Source organism: Rhinichthys klamathensis, unplaced genomic scaffold, assembly GCF_029890125.1.
Source record: "Rhinichthys klamathensis goyatoka isolate OS25496 unplaced genomic scaffold, OSU_Roscu_1.1 h1tg000059l_1, whole genome shotgun sequence".
In the NCBI taxonomy this organism is placed as follows: Eukaryota; Metazoa; Chordata; class Actinopteri; order Cypriniformes; family Leuciscidae; genus Rhinichthys; species Rhinichthys klamathensis.
The window spans coordinates 7196616-7217147 of record NW_026606604.1 but is presented as its reverse complement, the minus strand read 5'-3'; the positions used below and the strand labels follow the sequence as shown (position 1 = coordinate 7217147).

Here is a 20532-nt window from a genome sequence, read left to right as displayed (position 1 = left end):
TCCCTCAAGAAAAAGGATAGATTCCTTACCTCGAAATAGAACTGGTCCTTTACTTCATTGTTTAAATTCATATAAACAAAATCTTAGACCTATAAAAACAGATCTTAATTTAGATCGGCAATGTGGGCGGTCTTTTCCAAGGGCAACAAAAGCTTGTTCTGCTTTCATGAACACAACAAACTACTTCATCTTAAGATGACATACATATTTTAGTCTCACTCATGCATTACAGAGCAGGTGCACCACAGTCTCGAGTTATTTTTAATCTCAGCTTTGAACTAATATTAGAGCTTAATAAAACAATCCATGTTAAGGGTAATTTTAACTCTCTACGGTACAATGTTGGCTTTGTAACCTTGATCTTTCTTCCCTTTCTTGCTTTTCAGAAACAAATACATAACACATTGTATGGTTAGAAGTGCAAAGTAATTTCTGTTTCCTGGGTCGCCCTTACATGGAAAATACATGCTGATTTAGAAATTCAAAGATTTCTGTACATTTCTTCTGCATCTGATTTCCCCCTACGTCTTAGACATTGAAAGATCAATTTTGTCGACAGTAGTTTTAAAGACACTGCAACTATATACAATATTTACATTACATTGGAATTACAGTAATGCAATTTCACTGGCAATTTTTGTCAATTACAGTAGCATCCGTTATATTATTGCTGTTAAACTTGTGCTATGTTTAATGGAAAGGACATACAGTAAAGAGGAGTGATCACTTTATAGAACAATACTGAAGAATAAATAATGATTCATTCAACTTTTAGGAGTTTGAAATGTATGAATGTATCAATCTTCACAAGAAAAATTTACTTGATTTGTGGTGAAATTGGGCATTGAGTACATAACTTAGTACAATTTCTCAAACTGTTTCCCTCTTTTATCAGTTTTATTACCTATTTTCTGTCAAAAATGCTGCATTATATTGCATTACAACATAAGATCCATACTATGGAACAGTGGATCTCAACTGGGAAATAACATAAATTGATATAATTTATAACATAAATCCATAACATATATAAAACATAAATTGTTTTATTTAAATAATTTAATTTAATGAATGCATTTTTCTTTGTTCTTTTTGCTCCGAAGAAAAATAATATCTTCATATGCATTTTTTACAGCAAATCAAAAACATTTTTATGGACATATTTATTTTTGTTTACCATGTATTCTTCAAACAGAGTCTAGACAAATTCTGCATCTGGAGAACTTAAGAAAACAATCTGGTTACTTATTTTGTTTTCTTTAAAAAAAAAAATTCAAGATTAATCATCATTAACAATTTTAACCCTTGTTTCATGGACATTGGACATTTTTCTCTTTTTCAGTTTTGTGGTTTTGATCATTTTGCCTGTGTTAATGCCAACTGCATTGGCACAAGTGTGCATTTTTATTGGAATTATATTATTTCACCCCATCCCCTTTAATGAATTCATTTTACACTTGCCCCGGCCTACACTCTGACCTTAAGGACAAAAATATCCCCATTGAAACCCACAGGTATTGAGGCGGTAAACAACATGCATTGTATATTTATTTAAGTATGATTTAAGTGAGTTCACGAGAAACTCAGTATCTCATGATCGCCCACTGTTGCATTACATCATCTTTTACCTATCCAGGTAAAGCCCTGCCCACAATGACTTTACACTATTTGCAGAGAAGAAGTGGCTGGAGTCTTGAGCTGAGCGCGAGCACACAGCCACACACACACACACACACACACATGGTTTCAGCCAAAACAAAGACAACAATACCCTCGCCCACCAAATTTTCCAAAGGTTGTTGTTTTTGTCCATTAATTTTATTTTGTCTCTTCTCTTCCCCGTCGGTGTTTATTGATACTCTCGACGATGACTTTATTAATAGTGAGTTTTTAAATCTCCTCAGATGTTCCTGTATGTTCTCCTGGCATGTGTTGGGATCGCGCAGTGTTATCCTGGTGGACAGGTCAGCGGATCGTGTGGATCTTTGATGCCTGTTCACGGGTCTAACGCTCAGACCAGCAATTCTCCGTTCACCGTTACTGCTGGCAAGACCACCTTTAAAGAGGGAGATGAAATCACAGGTGAGGCTGTTCTTCTACAACTGCTATGTGTTTTGTAGGACATACGCATTTACAAACTTGTACAGCTTTTAGGGGATTAATATATTGAGTGTTAATGAACAGTTTATTTTATTTTGTAGGCCTATACCGTAAATATGTTATAGTATGAAATTAAGGAACTTAATTGGCAATACTTCTATTTGACTTAGGGCTGCATTTGGGGAAAATGTCATATTGCGATTATTGAGGTCAATATTGCGATATGCGATTGCGATATAATAAACAAATGGTTTCATGAGTCAACCTGCTTGGTCCTCAAGTAAAATGCACACACAGATTAGTGATGCTGAAATGTGTATTTCTCAACTCAAAGAAACAACAACTAAATGCAGTTTTAAAATTAAAATAATATTTTTTACTAAATTAAATAGTGACATCTTTGCATAATACAATAGTATAAAATAAATGTCATACCTGTGCCCTAACAGAAATTGAATAAAGTTATCAAACAGTCTGCACTGCATACATTATTAAATGAAATATAGACTAATCGTTAGTAAAGCTACAAAAGTTCTTAATATAAGTCAAGAGCCAGTGAGTAATTTTCTTTGTTCTTTGATTAACTTTACTGACAGAAAGTTTTATTGGCTACTCTGTCACTTTAAAACCAGCCGCTGCTGACAGAGACGCGGACCTCACACGCGCCTCATTCTCTCACAACTCTTTACGTTCATCATAAGACTGCTCTTATGTTATGAAGATACTAGACAAAACGGACATTTTGGCATACTTGTGTGTGCGTGTTATTGTAAGTTCAAGCACGAAAGAGAACTCTCAGATTTCATCAAGATCTTAATTTGTGTTCTGAAGATGAACAAAAGACTTTTAGGTTTGAAATGCATGATAGCATTTTCCTTTTTGTGTGAACTATCCCTTTAACCTAACTTTTAGAAATTAATTACTATTAAATGTTATACTGTATTATAGATACATACTATACTATTAAATAATATAAATATGGAACCATACTATGTTAAATTGCCGAATGCATTCACAATGCATATAATAATACTAGGCTACTACACAATACTATACTATTCAATTAATGACTGCCTATCAGGTTTTTACATGGACTATGTTAAATCACTATTTTAATAATCAGAAAAAAAATGATCGTATCATAGTCATAGGCCTACATCAGTTTATCTATGCTAGTCCAGGGTTTGTCTGTATCTAAGGAAATTCCACTGAACTGTTTCTTCCTTTTCAGTATCTCTAAACGCACAATCAGGAGATTTTAAAGGATTTATGTTACAAGCAAATCTAGTTGGATCGAATAATCCCATTGGCACTTTTACTGTGACGGACAGTGCAGCACAGGGCCTCATCTGCGATAGTGTGGCTGTGAGTTTTTCTACATTATATTTTTATTATTACATTACTTGCTTCCATTACTAATAATCATAAACTAGTATGGGATGACATTGATGTATTTTTAAAAAAATAACAGCATTGACATATATTATATTATTCAGAATAGAGCAGTTTCTCACAAAACAAGCTCTATAAAGACTTCAATGCAAGCTAAATGGACGGCCCCTACATCCGGACAGCTTGGCAATATAGAGTTCAGGTATACATTTTCCTGTGTCATTAAATGTATTGATTTATAATTTGTATGATGTTATTACTTAGTGTGATTTTTAATTGATTTTTTTTTTTTTTCCCAGAGCAACATTTGTTAGAACTAAACAAATCTTTTGGGTTGGTGTCAAGAGCTCTGCTGTTGTGTATAATGGTACAGGAACAACTGCTACTGTAGCTCCGACTGTAAGTTTTACACCCACACCTACAAAAACATGAAATCTAGATATATGCCGATCTGTTCTCGTATGTTGTTTTATATTCAGCACAAATTGCTCTGTTCATTTCAGGTTTCATCAAACCCTGATTGTGGGAAAACCAAAGTCTGCTTCAGTCAGCCTAGCAACTGTGACCCAACTACCAGCACAGACTGTTACTTCATGGCAGTTCAGACATCATCTAACCAATCTGAAATGACCATCGAAATGTTTGGCCTGGCTGATGGATATGTCGCCATTGGGTTTTCAGATGACCAGAACATGGTACATACTCTTATACTCGCTCATGAGATATCAGCAGGCCCAAATGTAATCTGCAGACCTTTTCTACTTAATTTAACAAACTAAGTAGGAATGTGTAGAACTTTGGGAGTGATGGGTGTTAACTGTAAACACGTCACCATGTCAGACATATTATATTTCACCTGAAACATGAGATCCATCTGCTGAATCTTTTCTGGAGGACTACCTCTGTCAGCACTGACTCATTATTGTGCAATTCTCAACAAACATCAGCAAAACCCATATGCGATTTTGTTTTTCCAGGAACAATGAGACAACATTATGTTCATATGGGTTTAAGAAGTGTTTTGTTTGTATTTCCAGGGCAATGACGACGTCTACATCTGTAGTAAGAACAGCAGCGGCCTCCTCCAAGTGCAACACGCTTATTCCACAGGAAAAGAGACTCCAAATATTCTCTCACTGGTACAGTTCGCTTCCATTCCTCTAGTGTGCCACCATTTCTAACTGTTGTTTCATAAAATATCATCACTCACATACATATTCTACATGATTTACAGGGGAATGTGACTAATATCAAGACAGCGTTGACGAATGGAAATATCAATTGTTCTTTTACTTCTCGTAATGCCATTAGCACAGGAAGTAGAGCAACGTCCACCAGCCAGTATTACCTCATGATTGCTTCCGGACCCTCCAGTCAAGGTCAGTGGTTTATCGAGCCTGATTTCAAATCTATATGTTGTGTCAAATCAAAGATTTGAACAAAAACTGTCAAATGTAATTCAGTGTTATTTTAGTATAATTCTATAGTAATTCATATATAATAAATATATATATTAATATATATATATTAATTATATATAAATATATAATTCATTTCACTTTTATTTGATATTTTCCATTTCATTTTTAAATTTAGTTTTAATTCTTAATAATGTTATGTGCTTTCGTAATTTGATTAGTTTTTTAAATGTTTCTTTGGCTTTATTTTTATATGGTTACACTTTAATTTAGGGGTCCAATTTTCACTATTAGTTGCTTATTAGCATGCATATTACTAGGATATTGGCTGTTTATTAGTACTTATAAAGCACATATTAATGACTTATTCTTCATGAACATATTCTACATCCCTAATCCTACCCAATACCTAAACGTTACAACTACTATTAATAGGCAGCAAAAGTCATAGTTAATAGTTAATAGTGAGAATTGGACCTTAATCTAAAGTGTGACCTTTTATTTTATTTACGGTATTTTAGTTTTAGTTTAGTAATTTTCGGTAATTTTAGCTCTTATTTCAGTTGCCAATGCAACATTTCTCATTTTCATTTTTCATCTAATATTTATATTTTATTTTAGTTCAGCTTTAAAGAAAGGAAAATTATTTTTAAAAGTTGTTTTAAAACAATAACAACACTGATGTAATGCTTTCATTCTGCTTTAATATACCAAAAGTTACAGTCCTACATAAAAATGAAGATTGTCATCCTATACTCACCCTCATGTTGTTTCAAACTCGAAGGACTTTTGTTCTTCCATGAAACACAAATCAAGATATTTAGCAGAATCCGCAATTTAGGTAAGATTTTCAGTGAATAACAAACATTCCTCACAGAAGGCTGTCAGAAGACTGGTGCACAAGACACTTTTATGCTAATCTTATGGTACTTTTTTGAGCTTGACTGTCTCTAGACAACGTATGCTTTCATTGTATGCACAAGAGTGGCATAAACATCTTCTTTTGTGTTTTCTGGGAGAAAAAAAAAGTCAGTGGATTGGAACAGTAAATGATGAAAGCATCTTATGTCCTTTAACTGAAGAATTACCTTAATTTGTAGGTAACATCCAGTTCCACACAACCAAATATGTCAGTAGCACCAAGGCTGATTTGCTGAATCCATCCATGGTCACCGCAAACAGTGAAGAATTCCCAGCAATCGTTAAAGCCCATGGTGAGTACATCATGAAACACTGCTATTGGATCCACATTAGAGCCTCACATCAGTGTTACTGTGGTCCTAATGCTACTGATCTGGTTCAGGTGCCCTGATGTTAATCGCCTGGATGACCACGGGCAGTATAGGGATGATGATAGCACGCTACTTAAAGGGAGTTGCCAAGGGCCAATGTTTAGGCGGGAAAGATTTCTGGTTTCTGGTAAGTCTTTATCTGTTTTATCTGTTTTGGTTGCCATATTAATCACCTACACAATCATCAACAATGCCAAAAGGCAAAACACAGAGAAATACAGCTGTCAGTGTGTAAAGAGAATAGTAGTAGAAAGAAAATAGTAATTTTGCTTCTCTTGTTCACATTCTACCCATAATTCAAATCGCATGTGGATTTACGTGTATGCATTTGGCTTTTATCCAACTGCATGCAAGGTATACATTTTTTTTAATCTCATGCATTCCCTGGTAATCAAACCCATGACCTTGGCGTTGTTAGCACCGTGCTCAACTCTTATGCTTAAAGGGGACCTATTACGGTATGCACTTTTTCAAAGTCTTGATTTTGTTTTTGGTGTCTACTAGAACAGGTTTTAATTTCATATTTTAAATTGTTGGAGCAGTGTTCTCTGATTGGTCAACCACATCTAGCATGTTTCGGAAATGTCACACCCCTTACCATAACAGCGAGTTTCAACTACTAAAACTCGACCAGGCCTCGGCCTTTTTTGTGTGACTTGTACATTCCCAGGAGAAAACTCAAGACTTACAATCGAGGCGTTTCAGTGAGTTCAGAATCAGTGCGCACTGATGTAGAGAATAACTCCATTTGGAGTGACTTTGTGCTGTGTGCAGACCTTTTTCATACTCAAACAGCAACATTACTAAAGAAAGTTGAAAAAGCGTTTAAAGACCTTAATGTAAAAATATGGATTTTGGATTTTAATTTAGTTTAGACTATACATGCAAAAAAAAAAAAAAAACTAAACAAAGCCAGTGTCCTGCCCACGCGGGCCCCTTTATCTAACTCGTCATCTCATTTGTAAAGTGAATTACATGTCATGTTGACATATCTGTTTCATCAGCATGACAGTGGGAAAAATTCTTTGATAAATGCTTTCGAGTAATACGTATGTGTACAGTTAGTGCAAGCAAGATAAGATAAGAAGCAAGTTATGGTGTGTGAACATCACTTGCCATTAACAATCTTTTATTGCATTATATAACGCTTACCAGTTTACAGCAATATAACTTTTATACAACAGATCTATAAATGCAAAGATAATATCGAGTAACTTGTGTTTCAGCACAATATCAGCACTCTAAAATAAATGGATTGGATCTAGCTAATGTACGTTCAAAACATCTGATTCATCTATTTTAATACATTTTCATTTTTAATTTACAAAGACTGGTTTGATGCACTATGTAATGCTGTTAAAAACATACTGTAAGTTTAACCAAATGATTGAAAATAACTAAATATGATTTATTTGTTGTTCCACAGGCCCACGTGTCTCTGATGGTCCTGTCAGTCATAGCCACAGCCATTGCATTTATACTGGTGTTTTCTTATGCGCAGGATTGGGCTGGGGTGAATGACACACACACACAACACACACACACACACACACACACACACACACACACACACACACACACACACACACACGTTCATTTTTTTAAATGTTTTTGAAAGAACTTTCTTATGCTCACCAAGGCTGTGTTTTTTTTTTTTTTTTTTTTTAAACAGTAAAAACTGCAAAATTGTGAAATATTATAATTAAAAAACATGATTATGTTGTCACATGATCCTTCATAAATCATTCTAATCTGCTGATTTGCTGCTGAGCCAAATTGTTATAGGAATAGTGGAATATATATACTTTTGTGGCTAGTTGCTAAAAAAACAGCAACACCGCAACATGATGACAGACACTATTGTTCAATGTTCAGTAAATTAAATGATATTAAATTAGAATAATTGGCAGTAAAAACATGCAGTGAAAACACTTCCACACAGTTATAGTATATGAGATTATCCATATAAAGACATTTGAGATGCTAATTCTTTCTGAAGTGAAGTGTTTTGTGCTGACATACTGTGATCTGTGTGTGTAGGGAGCTCATCCTGTCCTGGGCTGTATAGTGATGGTCCTCAGTCTCGTTCAGCCCATAGTTGCTGCTTTCCGCTGTGAGCCGCAGCATGAGCGGTGGGAAACTTCTCTTCTCTAATGCAGATAGGACATGGAAAGGCATGAGTCACGCATTATTATTAATCTGATGCATGGTTTTCTTTGCAGGAGGTTTATTTTCAACTGGGCCCATTCCTTTATTGCTTTAGCTATCAAAGTCCTCTCAGGTATGACAACAACTTTATTATCTTAATCAACATCTTCCATTTCCTCAGATGACAACAATATCTGTTTTTATTCTGTGACAGTTGCTGCAATTTTCACTGGTCTGGAACTGTTTGAAGAATATAAGACGGATGGATGGATGTTGAAAGTTATGGGAGGTTTTATTACCTGGGAGGCTCTGATATACATTCTTCAAGATCTTAACTTTCGCGCCAGGAAAAAAGGTAATGCTGCATTCGCACTGGGAAAGTTACTTGAAAATACCAATGCTGTAATTTGAAAGAAGCATAACACCCTTTTTATTTATTTATTTACTTATTTATTTATTTTATACACTACACTACCTTTTAAAAGTTTGGGGTTGGTCAATTTTTTTGAAAGAAGTCTCTTCTGCTCACCAAGGCTGCATTTATTTGATCAAAATTACAGTAAAAACAATAATATTGTGAAGTATTATTACAATTTAAAAAATAACTGTTTTCTATTTTAGTATAGTTTTAAAATGTAATTTATTCCTGTGATGCAAAGCTGTATTTTCAGCATCATTACTCCAGTCTTCAGTGTCACATGATCCTTCAGAAATCATTCTAATATGCTGATTTGTTGCTCAAGAAACATTTCTTATTATTAGCAATGTTAAAAACAGTGAAATTCTTTGATGAATAGAAAGTTCAAAAGAACCGAATTTATTTGACAACAGAAATCTTGATATTTTGTAACATTATAAATATTTTTATTTTTGATAACTTTAATGTAGCCTACTGAATAAAAGTAATTTCTTTAACAAAAAAGAAAATCTTACTGACCCCAAACTTTTGAACAGTGTATATTTATATTTGTATATCATATTATTATTATTATTATTATTATTATTATTGATTTCCACTTTTTCTAGGAATTACGCTTTTGGAAATGATTATCTGAAAATGTATTATTTAAACAATCCAATGCATAAAAGGTTTATTTCACCCTTGTCATTTTATTTTAGATTCTGATATTTGCAGCTTTGGATCGGTAAGTCCAACTTTAAGACATATGGGCTTAGTCTAATTATAAAGATAATTTAGTAGACTACATAAATAAAAGGTGATTTCATGTTTTAAAGTAATATGTTTGTTTTATTTTTGTTAGATGAAACCTGAAATAGTCCTGCTTATGGTGTTTTTGTTGGGAAACCTGGCCTTCTTGATAGCACTTCTTGTTGGAATAGGGACGACTTAAGTTCAGCCAATACGCATCGGCCTTCCTCACTGGTTGAAGCAATGTTTTGACACTATCATTGTACAAGTATAGTGTTTATATATATATATATCATACGATCCCAGAAGTCTCTCTACACAATTTTTTGTTCATTTTTTAGTTAATATTGCATTCTTTCTGTGCTAATACCAATTATAGATTCACCATTGTGCCTTTGAGTGTAAGGACTGTAAGTGTGAGTTGCTATTAGGAGAATGTTCTTGCAGTAACTGTCAGTTGCTCACTGAGATGGAATATCAATAGTGTAATCACGGTCTCTAATTCCAGAGGTCAGAAAACAAGTCATCCAATTGTGTTTTTTTTAACTTTACAAATGTTAATTAAAGCATTTAAGGAGAATATTTTAACTAAGTATTTTTTATATATTTGTATAGAGAGAGAGATTATATTGTGATTGTAATTTAAGTGTACATGTCAACAGCTTTCATCCACTAGATGGCAGTGTCATGACAGGTTTTTTTTTAAACAACTATGTGACATTTTGTTGTACATTCAGGCTATGCAAGGGATGAATACGAACTCTCCGATATTTATTTCAATTAATGAATGAACCATTTTGTTTACTTTTTGGATTAATAATCGCTGATTTGCTTACGCTAAAATGTATGAATGAATGATGAATATTAACTGAATGACTAGTTAAACTGGACCAATCCATTAGTCACAAGTATGATAGAAATCAGGAAAATATCTTTTATAAGCGTTGACAAGTCTTTTCTTATTGTTTTCCCATGTGTTAAATGTAATAAAATGAATTAAGTTTCTAAAGAGCACTTAAAATGATTTAAGCCTAACCGTGTTTGCATCCATTTTGCCTCTATTATGTGGCATATTTCTGAGTAAAACAGGATAAGAAAAAAGCAAGACAATCAGAGAACTGGAAAAGATTTGAACCATTATGAATAAAGTGTTAAAGGTGTCCCAAGAGGATTTGATGATGTCAGCAAAAATAAAGATAATTTCAGAGGCGGAGAAAGTTGTTCCATCTTCATGAAAGATTGTGAAAACTATTTAATTTGGAAAAACATGCACAGATGAATCGTTCGCATTAAAAGCAGAAATGTGTGTTGTAAACTGTTAACAGTAGCCTATCAATTTTGAACAATGTATGCCTTCACTTTTCCTCCCTGTCTTGATAAAACATTACACAAAGAAGGGGAAAGAAGACTCCTAGTTACAGCATGTGGGTTGATGTTCATATTACACACAGAGCGCTGTGGTGTTCTGGTGTTGATTTAGCAGCTTGTGTGAAGTCAGCTGCTTAGCTTTTATCTTTTACAGTGTTGTGCCTCATGGTTCTTGCTGTTTCAGCACAGGCCTCCTGGTGTTTGGCTGGTAAACGTGGAGGGCAGTCGTGGCACTGAGGAAACACACAGGAAAAAAGCGCAATACTAGCAGTCTGCTGTGTGCCCGATTCACAGGCCGACTGAGTCGGGGTCAGGGGCCGGCCTTTCAACTTGCTTTGATTCAGAGTCTCCTCTTTCAAATTCACCCCAACAATATTTCATATTGGAAACTTTCTCAGTTGACAGTTTTGTCTAAATCAAGTGATATTATTGACTTCTGAATTGTCATTTTCAGGTGGGACGCAGTTGTCACACCATGCAGTGCTATTGTGTTATATCTGTACCAGTGTTAAAGCCCACTTTTATATTTTTTTATTAATATTTTAGCTTTTATTTTTACAGTAGGCTGTTTTAATTAGTTTAATGTTTAGTAGGCCTAGTTTTATTTTTTGTCATTTTTATTCATATCGGTTAGTCATTTCAGATCTTCAACTTAAGTTTAACTTTATTAACTTAATTTTCATTTTACAATTTCCTCGTCTTCTATAAACCTGATACAAAATCTTGTGCTTTCTGATTTTTGCGTGATGAAAATCTGATAAACTGCTTTTGAAATAATTTATCACTAAACGGAAATAACGCATCTCAACGAGTTAGCCGACTCGTGTTCTCTTACGAGAGGTTCTCTCGTATTGCGTAAGCTAGCTTACGCTGCGGGAAAGATTCATCTTTGCTGAGAGTTTGAAGCCAAAAAATTATTTCATAATTTCTATCCATTGACAACGCAGTTCCTCTGCGGCAGACCTAGAGCAGGCTAGCTAGCAGCTCATTGGTTCGCTCAGAGAGAACTGCTTAAGCCTATGGGAGAGCGGGGCTGAACCCGCTGCCAATGAGAAGCGCCCGCGCGCTCATTGCATCATGGCCCGCCAGAATGGGCGTGGCTATGGTGTATATAACAGTCTCTCCCAGGCTTATATGTTGATTCATTTCATCTTCAGCAAGCTACACGCTTCTGCTGTCCTGAGAAAAGCCGTCGCCGTCGAGAAGGCATCACTCTAGCGAGCTCCCGGACCCTGAAGAAGCCGGCCGTCTTCGCCACCTTCAGCCGCCCTGCAAGCTAGCGCCATCTGACGACTGTATCCTTCTTTTCTCTATATCTAAAAGAGCCGAGCGTCTTTTTAAAGATGTCTCGTTTTTCCTGCGGCTCTTGCCGCGCTCCTCTCGAGGACGGAGACCGCCATGTCATTTGCGCTCTCTGCCTGGGACTCGAGCACGCAGAACTCGCCCTCGCGGATGGAGGATGCGACTTCTGTGAGAGCCTGCCGTTGTCGTCCCCGCGCCGCCTCTCTCTTCGCCGCGTAAAAAGAAACGCCGCGCCCAGAGGCCGCCGGAGCCCCCTGCGGAACCATGCGGGCCGCCGCCGCCGCTTCCCGCTTCCCGCTCTCCCTCCCCGCCCCAGCCGGACATGCAGTTGCAGCCGAGTGGCCGCTCTGTCGCTTCCGATGACGGCGCGGAGGAGAAGGATTCCTGTTCACTGCTCGCGTCAGACAGTGAGGAATGGTCATCTCCCGGATCCACGAGAGAGTCGGCGGGGATCCGCGCCGGGATAGAGGAGGAACTAATGCGCCTCCTCTCACAGGCCGTCGAACGCCTCGGTCTCGAGTGGTCTCCTCCACCCGAGCAGGCCCCGAACCAGATGGACGGCAGCTTTTTTCATCGGCGCTCGACCCCCGCGTGCAACCGGGCCGCCCCATTCCTGCCTGAACTTCACACAGAGCTGACGAAGTCCTGGAATGCCCCGCTCTCGGCTAGAAACCGCTCCGATATATCCGCCTCGCTGCGCTCGGTGGACGGAGCCGCCGAAAAAGGTTATTCAGCTATGCCGCCCGTTGAGGACTTGGTCGCCGCACACCTCTGCCCGCCCTCTGCTAGATGGCGCTCTTCCCCCACGCTTCCTTCGAAAGCTTGCAGAGCGACCTCGAGCTTTCATGCTCGCGCCTACGCCGCCGCCGGTCAGGCCGCCGCAGCGCTGCATTCTATGTCTGTCCTCCAAGTGTTACAGAGCGATATTCTCCGTGAGTGGGCCGAGAGCGGTAGAAACCCCTCCCCCGCTGTCACGGATCTGAGAAGTGCTACGGACCTCGCCCTTCGCGCCACTAAAGCCGCCGCACAAGCTCTGGGGAGATGCATGGCCAGCCTTTGTGTATCCGAGAGACACTTATGGCTCACGCTCGCCGACATGGGAGATTCTGAGCACGCCGCGTTTCTTAACGCGCCCCTCTCCCCGACGGGCCTTTTTGGATCTGCTGTCACGGGAATCGTCGATCGCTTTTCCGAGGTCCAGAAAGCCACTCAGGCCATGAATTTGTTTCTGCCCCGCCGCGCTAGCTCTTCCGCAGGCCGCTCTCGCGAGCCTCCTGCCAGAGCTCCACCACAGCGCCCTCCTCCGCAGACTCAAACAGCCCAGCGCAGACAGGGCGGCCGCCCTCGCTCTCGCTCTGACAGCCGCCGCAGACCGCCGCCCCCACGGGGCCCGCGACCCAAGATCACGCTGAAGCCTGATCATCAGAAGTCTGCCTAGCAAAGTTAAGAAAACGACGGCGCTCTCCCGCTGCGGCCGGACCGCCGTCAAAGCTTCGCCCTCTGCCAGTCCCCGTTGTTTCGCCGACTGCTGTAGTGTTGACCGCCACAAACAAGCCGGTGTCCCAGCCCGCTTGCGAGCGACAAAAAGCCGTTTTCACGGCTACCCAGAGAAATCTCAAAAAGAGAAAATATGCCAGTTGTGTAGAAAATGTGCCCACAATCATGTGTTCACCCATACACACAAGCATAACATATGCCGTGTCTCTCTCAGAGCCCCATCACATGAAACGGGCACAGCCCGCTCTAATATCAGAGAACATAAACACGCCCACGAGCTCATGCGCGTGTCCCCTCTCTGCTCGCTCTGTTTCACGGCCCATAGACTCCTCTCTGAGTGCAAATCCCGTTGCCACACACATTCAAAGCGCGCCCACACACTGTGTCCAGCCCGCTATGTGCAGCAATCAGGGCGATATAGCCATTCGGCCACTAGCCGCATGCTCCAAAGCGTGGGAAGCCATTCCAGGCATTTCCCCGTGGGTGCTAAGCATTATAAAGAACGGCTATCTGCTACAGTTTCGCCGCCGCCCGCCTCGTGCGCGCGCTCGGCTCGAATCTACTGTCAGCCCGCTGGCCGCCGGCACGCTCCGCTCAGAAATTGCGACGCTGTTGCAAAAGGGCGCCATAGAGAGAGTCCCACCATCTATGACCGAGTCGGGGTTTTACGGCCGTTATTTTCTGGTTCCCAAGAAAGACGGCGGCCTCAGACCGATTTTAGATCTCAGGTTTTTGAACAAAGTGCTCATGAAGTGCTCATGTTCAAGATGCTCACTACCAGGAAACTCCTCGCGCAGGTGCGCCAGGGGGACTGGTTCGTCTCTCTAGACCTGAAAGACGCCTATTTTCAGATCCAGATAAATCCCCGTCACAGGCCATTCTTACGTTTCGCCTTCGAGGGTCATGTTTATCAATACGCCATTCTCCCGTTCGGCTTATCCCTGGCGCCCCGCACATTCACGAAGTGCATGGATACGGCGCTCGCCCCCCTGCGGAGCCAGGGGCTGCGCATATTGAATTATCTGGAAGACTGGCTGATTTTGGCCCAATCACAGACGGAGCTTCTGTCGCACCGCGCAGTTCTCCTCGACCATCTGAAAACGCTGGGCCTCTCTGTCAACTGGACAAAGAGCTCCCTTCAACCCAGTCAATCGATTTCCTTTCTAGGAATAGATTTGAACTCGGTCACGATGACGGCTCGCCTGTCCACACAGCGCGCGCGCAGTGTTCAGCGACTGGGCGCCTCGTTTCAGATGGGCACCCGCACACCTCTGAAAACTTTTCAGAGGATGCTGGGTTACATGGCCTCAGCCTCCGCTGTGCTTCAGCTGGGCCTTCTGCACATGCGCCCGCTTCAGCTTTGGTTAAACAGCCGTGTACCCCACCGCGCGTGGAACACGGGCCGCCAGCTGATCAGAGTTACGCAGACATGTTTCACGGCGCTGCAGCCATGGACAGTAGCAGAATGGTTTCGGCAGGGCGTCACGATGGGGACCTTTTCCCGCCGAAAAGTCATCTCGACAGATGCATCCAACACGGGTTGGGGTGCAGTCTGCGAGGGCTCACCGGCCTTCGGCCATTGGTCGACACAGGAAAGCCCCTTACACATAAACTGTCTGGAAATGCTTGCGGTCGAGAACGCGCTCTCGCGCTTCCTCCCGCTCATTCGGGGACACCACGTCCTGATCCGTTCGGACAACATGGCTGTGGTCTCCTATCTCAACCGTCAGGGCGGTGTCAGATCCAGGAATCTCTTCCTACTGACACACCGCATTTTAGTTTGGTCTCAGAGCCGCCTGCTCTCGCTCAGAGCGACGCATGTGCCGGGCCATCTGAACGACGGTCCAGACATACTGTCCAGGAACCTCATCTCCTCAGGAGAATGGTCCCTGAACACACAAACGGTCCAAATACTGTGGCGGCTATTCGGCAGAGCAGAAGTGGACCTCTTCGCGTCAGAAGAGAACGCTCACTGCCCAATATTTTTTTCAAGGAGCGAGGACGCGCTAGCCCAGGAATGGCCTCGCCGCCCGCTCTATGCATTCCCTCCGATCGCTCTGCTACCACAGGTAATTCAGAGGATCAGGGACACACGCCACTCGGTGCTCCTCATAGCCCCGCGTTGGGAGAGTCAAAATTGGGTTCCGGAGCTCACTCAGCTGTCACAGACAGCCCCGTGGCCCATCCCAGTCAGAGCAGATCTCCTCTCTCAAGCTCGCGGCACGATCTGGCACCCCCATCCACGGCGCTGGGCGCTACATGCATGGGTGATCAACGACTATTCGTCGATTTGCCAGAGGGAGTAAGAAACACTATCATACAGGCTAGAGCACCTTCCACGAGAAGGCTCTATGCGTCTAAATGGTCTGTGTTCTCAAAATGGTGCACCGACAAACATCTGGACCCACGGTCATGCGAGGTGCCGTCTTTGCTTGTTTTCCTTCAAGAGATGCTGGACAAGGGCAGGTCCCCCTCCCCTCTCAAGGTTTACGTGGCAGCCGTCGCGGCGTTCTCTGAACCCCGACGCGCTCAGTCCCTGGGCAAAGACGAGTTAGTCATCCGCTTCCTCAGGGGAGCTAAGAGGATGAACCCTCCGCGCCCCCCTTCGGTTCCTATCTGGGATCTTTCTATAGTTCTCGAAGCTATGAAAGCACCCCCGTTCGAACCGCTCGAGTCTGTGGACCTAAAATACCTCTCGCTCAAAACCGTTTTTCTGATGGCTCTGTCCTCAGTAAAACGCGTGGGGGATCTTCACGCGCTCTCATCCAGCGCCGCGTGTCTTGAGTTTGGACCGAATGATTCTGTTGTCATTCTCAAACCTAGGCATGGCTATGTCCCGAAGGCGATTGGTACCCCGTTCAGGGCTCAGATTATTTCCCTATCGGCTCTGCCTTCATCCGATAGTGAGTGCGACGCCAATCTCCTCTGCCCGGTGCGGGCTCTGAGATTGTACACTACGCGCGCTGCCGCGTTCAGACGCGCTGAGCAGCTTTTCGTGTCGTTTGGGGGGCGCACCAAAGGTCTGGCCGCCTCTAAACAGACACTGTCTAGAGATGGATAGTAGACGCTATCGCCTCTGCTTACGCATCTAAATGCCTGCCCTGCCCTCTGGGCATCAGGGCGCACTCCACTAGAGGCATGGCCTCATCGTGGGCATGGTCCTGTGGAATTTCCATTCATGACATTTGTGTGGCCGCGGGATGGGCCTCCCCGTCCACTTTTGTCAGATTTTACAACTTGGAAGTTCCCGCCTTGCAGGCAAAATTACTAGCTGTCTAACGACCAGCTCCCTAAGAAGCTGCATTACTGGGAGTCCCTCACACAACCGGTTCGCCCCTTGTGCTCTCCTTAGATGCTTATGTATATACTTCATGTGCCCGCTCTGCCGGCCTCATATTACATTCACTCCACGTTAAAAATCCCCCGGTATCACCCTGGGATTCATGAGTGGATTCATAGCGCGCACGGCGTTGACCAGGTGTTCCCGCAGCGTAAGCTAGCTTACGCAATACGAGAGAACCTCTCGTAAGAGAACGAATCGGTTACCTAACGTAACCTCGGTTCTCTCTAGAAGAGGGAACGAGTATTGCGTTCCCGGCCGTGCTTCTCATTGGCAGCGGGTTCAGCCCCGCTCTCCCATAGGCTTAAGCAGTTCTCTCTGAGCGAACCAATGAGCTGCTAGCTAGCCTGCTCTAGGTCTGCCGCAGAGGAACTGCGTTGTCAATGGATACAAATTATGAAATAATTTTTTGGCTTCAAACTCTCAGCAAAGATGAATCTTTCCCGCAGCGTAAGCTAGCTTACGCAATACTCGTTCCCTCTTCTAGAGAGAACCGAGGTTACGTTAGGTAACCGATTCGTTTGCCTGTTAGCCGACATTTTGTTTGCCTGTCACCCGCCCTTGAAAAGCGGTGGACGTGGTTAAGTAAGGTCAATTTTGAACTTTTGTCCACTATTTTTTCCCGTAAATTTCATTAGAACGACATGACGGAATATTGACTAAATTTAAAGGATATTTCCATCAATAGACAAAAATCTGTAAAAGAACACTGCAGTGCATATCTTGTTATGTGTGGCACTGTAGATCGGGTTAAGGTTAGGAAAAGTCAGCTTATCTAGCTGGCTCGGACATCTGAGCCCATAAATGAAACTAAAATGAGTCTAGACACGTGCTTTGGTTTTTGCATTAAATGGGAGCAGGTGAACATGCAGGATCTGGATTTGGAAGCACAGGCTGGACAGCACAGTCAGACAAAGTGGGCGTTTTGGTATATTTGGGACGTCGCACCCCTGCCTGAGGTAAACAGCCTTGACATTTGAAAAACCAGAGTGAAACTTTGGCCCTGCCGCATGAAACAGGACGTCAAAATATCACAAATTACAGGTAAATTATTTATCTTTACGCAATGGTTTGTGGGAGTTCCTCAATTCTCATTTGAATCCCTCACTGCTTTGAACTTCCATTGATGATGCAGTGAACTGCAGTATGAATCATGAGAGACTGTCTGAATGATGTTCATTAGCATGAAGGGTCAGTGATCCGGAGATGCCCTCAGCAGAACCTATGAGCAGAACTGCCCCGGGCCCCTGGACTTGAATAGAGGCAGGGCTGGCGACGCCTGCAGCGTGTTTCTGAAATGCTCACTAAATGACTTGTTGGATATATTTCCCTAAACAGGGGATGTTTTTAAGTTGTTTTGGAGGATTACATCCTGCTGGTTTTCATTCATCCAAATGCAACTTGATGAAAACCATATTAGATTTAATGTATATTTCATCTATGTTCCAAAAGATATTAATTAATAATCACAACATTAATCTGATATGAAATGCACTTCTGTTCAGATATATTTCTGGCTTTTAGTGGAAATCATTTTCTGGGCTGCACAGATTAAACCAGTATCTGAAGTTTATTTATCTTTGGAAATGCCTTGTTGGAGATAGGGAAAGTTGAAGCAAAAAATAATCTGTTCTCTACAGGAATTCTGCTTGTAAACAAAATTATTTTAGCAGAGAAATTTTTGTTTCCCAAAAAAAAAAAAAAAAAAAAAAAATATATATATATATATATATATATATATACACCCCTAAAATGTATATTAATTTACTGTTTGAAAGTTTATATAAAGTTAGTATAAATGTTTGATTTTTTTCATACAGTGACTGTGAGCAGTGAGATTTACATAGCGCAACATTAAGTAATTTTATGATACTTAAATGATGGTTTTTGATCACCATTGACTTTCATTGTATGAAGAAAAGCTGCGTGAACATCCTGTCTAACGTCTGTTTTTGTGTTTGACCGAAGAAAGAAAATCATACAGGTTTGGAATAAAAATTATAACAGAAATTTCATTTTGGTGCACACTCTCTGCAGTTCATTAAATTACTTACCGTAATTTTTTTTTAAACATTTTTTGCTGAATCATTTACTGAAAACCAGTAAGTATTTTAGACTCACTAAAGAATAACTACAGTATGAGTCTGTCTGTGGTTTTGCTTTGCAAGAGCCGTTCGTTCTGATGTAATGTCTGTAGCATTAGGTGTGTCTTCCCATTACTGCTGATATATGTAGACATGAGAGGCACAACTTTCTCCCACTCTGAGATTTCAAAGATTTGGTTTCATCCTTATTAAAAGATACAATCTCCTGATACTATTTACAAAGTATCTACATTCAAATTGGTGATCAATCTAGACTGTAAAACTGACCCTATTTTGCATTTATTTTGTTTTCCATCAAACTGTAAATCATTAAACGGTTGTTTTTCGCCATGGCAACTACAGCATACAGTATGTGCCCAAATGAGATGAATGTTGAAACTTCCTCTTGCACAAAATAGGTTTCTGTTCCTTTAACATGATGTTATCTCTCCATATCCTCTTGTTTAAGTGAAGTTATTTAAATTCACATCACTAAACTCGCAGCCCAGTCGAAACTACAAACTATATACAGACACATATCTGTTGATAAAATGAAACAAATCAAGTTCCATCCCACAAACATTAAAATGTTCCCGTCAACTGTTCCATCATAGTGGACATTTTAAATACTTTAACATTGAACAAGAGCACCAATGCAATATTCAGCACTCAAGCTATTAATGTTGCTACATGGAAAGTCAATTTGGCCAGACCTTGCTGAGGCTTTACGGATACAATTAAGCTGTCTGCTGATTCACAATCATCTTGCCAACTTAAGCAATAAGGGGTAACCAAATGTACTGCCGCTCCTCCAAGACTCCCGGATTCCTTGCAGTACCATCTAAATCACACCAAATTAGACATTTAACCTGAATTTGAAAGTGAAAATCATCAATGACAGAAAGTTTTTGTCAGAATATGGGAAATTGTAGCCTGGGAAAACCCAGACAACTTCCGGCAAATTTAGATTTGCTCTGAAAGTTAGTCTGGCAAAGAGCTCATTCAAGCCCATTTCCAATCCGTCGAAATCGAGGCACCAATCAGAAACGTTGGGGCGGGCTTTACACGATGACGACAGCGCTGGGATTTTGAAGCAGATGTTGTTGTCCACATTACAAAGATGGATACAGCCGTCGAACATCACTCGTTCGAATCAGCTATTGCGTCTGTTTTAAGCGATTTGGACGTTTCCTTTTTGTTAAAAACCGAGCAAAGAACAACACTCTGAGATGTTTCTCCGCCGCTCTGCATACGTCATCTCCTTCATCGCTCTGATTGGTTTAGGTCTATCCGCGACGTCCGTTGGTGACGCCCCTCTGGAAATGATTTGTCTATGACGCTTTGCCAGACCATAACTCAGTTACAACTGAGAATGGTCTGGTTTTAACCAGGCTAGGGAAGTTGTGTGTGGAGTGATGAATTACAATGAAACACGAGTTGC

The 20532-nt window shown here is 41.2% G+C and overlaps 1 protein-coding gene across 2 annotated transcripts; it reads left to right on the top strand.

Moving 5' to 3' along the window:
• Positions 1-1712: 1712 nt before the first annotated feature.
• zgc:163022 (putative ferric-chelate reductase 1) lies at positions 1713-10003 on the top strand. 2 transcript variants are annotated; one of them, XM_056249211.1, is made up of 16 exons: positions 1713-1795; positions 1905-2082; positions 3332-3465; positions 3597-3694; positions 3792-3891; positions 3996-4187; positions 4530-4631; positions 4727-4871; positions 6011-6124; positions 6214-6329; positions 7629-7715; positions 8243-8334; positions 8425-8483; positions 8565-8705; positions 9470-9495; positions 9613-10003. In XM_056249211.1, the coding sequence occupies exons 2-16, from the start codon at positions 1905-1907 to the stop codon at positions 9700-9702; spliced, it is 1674 nt and encodes a 557-aa protein (XP_056105186.1). In that variant the 5' UTR covers positions 1713-1795; the 3' UTR covers positions 9703-10003. The 2 variants fall into 2 exon arrangements, with proteins under 2 accessions (XP_056105186.1, XP_056105185.1); XM_056249210.1 differs by having other exon boundaries at positions 1734-2082.
• Positions 10004-20532: the final 10529 nt, after the last annotated feature.

Excerpts from the sequence above, each read along its gene's own strand:
- zgc:163022 (XM_056249211.1), top strand. The coding sequence starts at position 1,905 with ATGTTCCTGTATGTTCTCCTGGCATGTGTTGGGATCGCGCAGTGTTAT. Across the intron at positions 3,695-3,791 it reads CTTGGCAATATAGAGTTCAG|AGCAACATTTGTTAGAACTA; the intron begins GTATACATTTTC and ends TTTTTTTCCCAG. Across the intron at positions 8,335-8,424 it reads TGTGAGCCGCAGCATGAGCG|GAGGTTTATTTTCAACTGGG; the intron begins GTGGGAAACTTC and ends TTTTCTTTGCAG.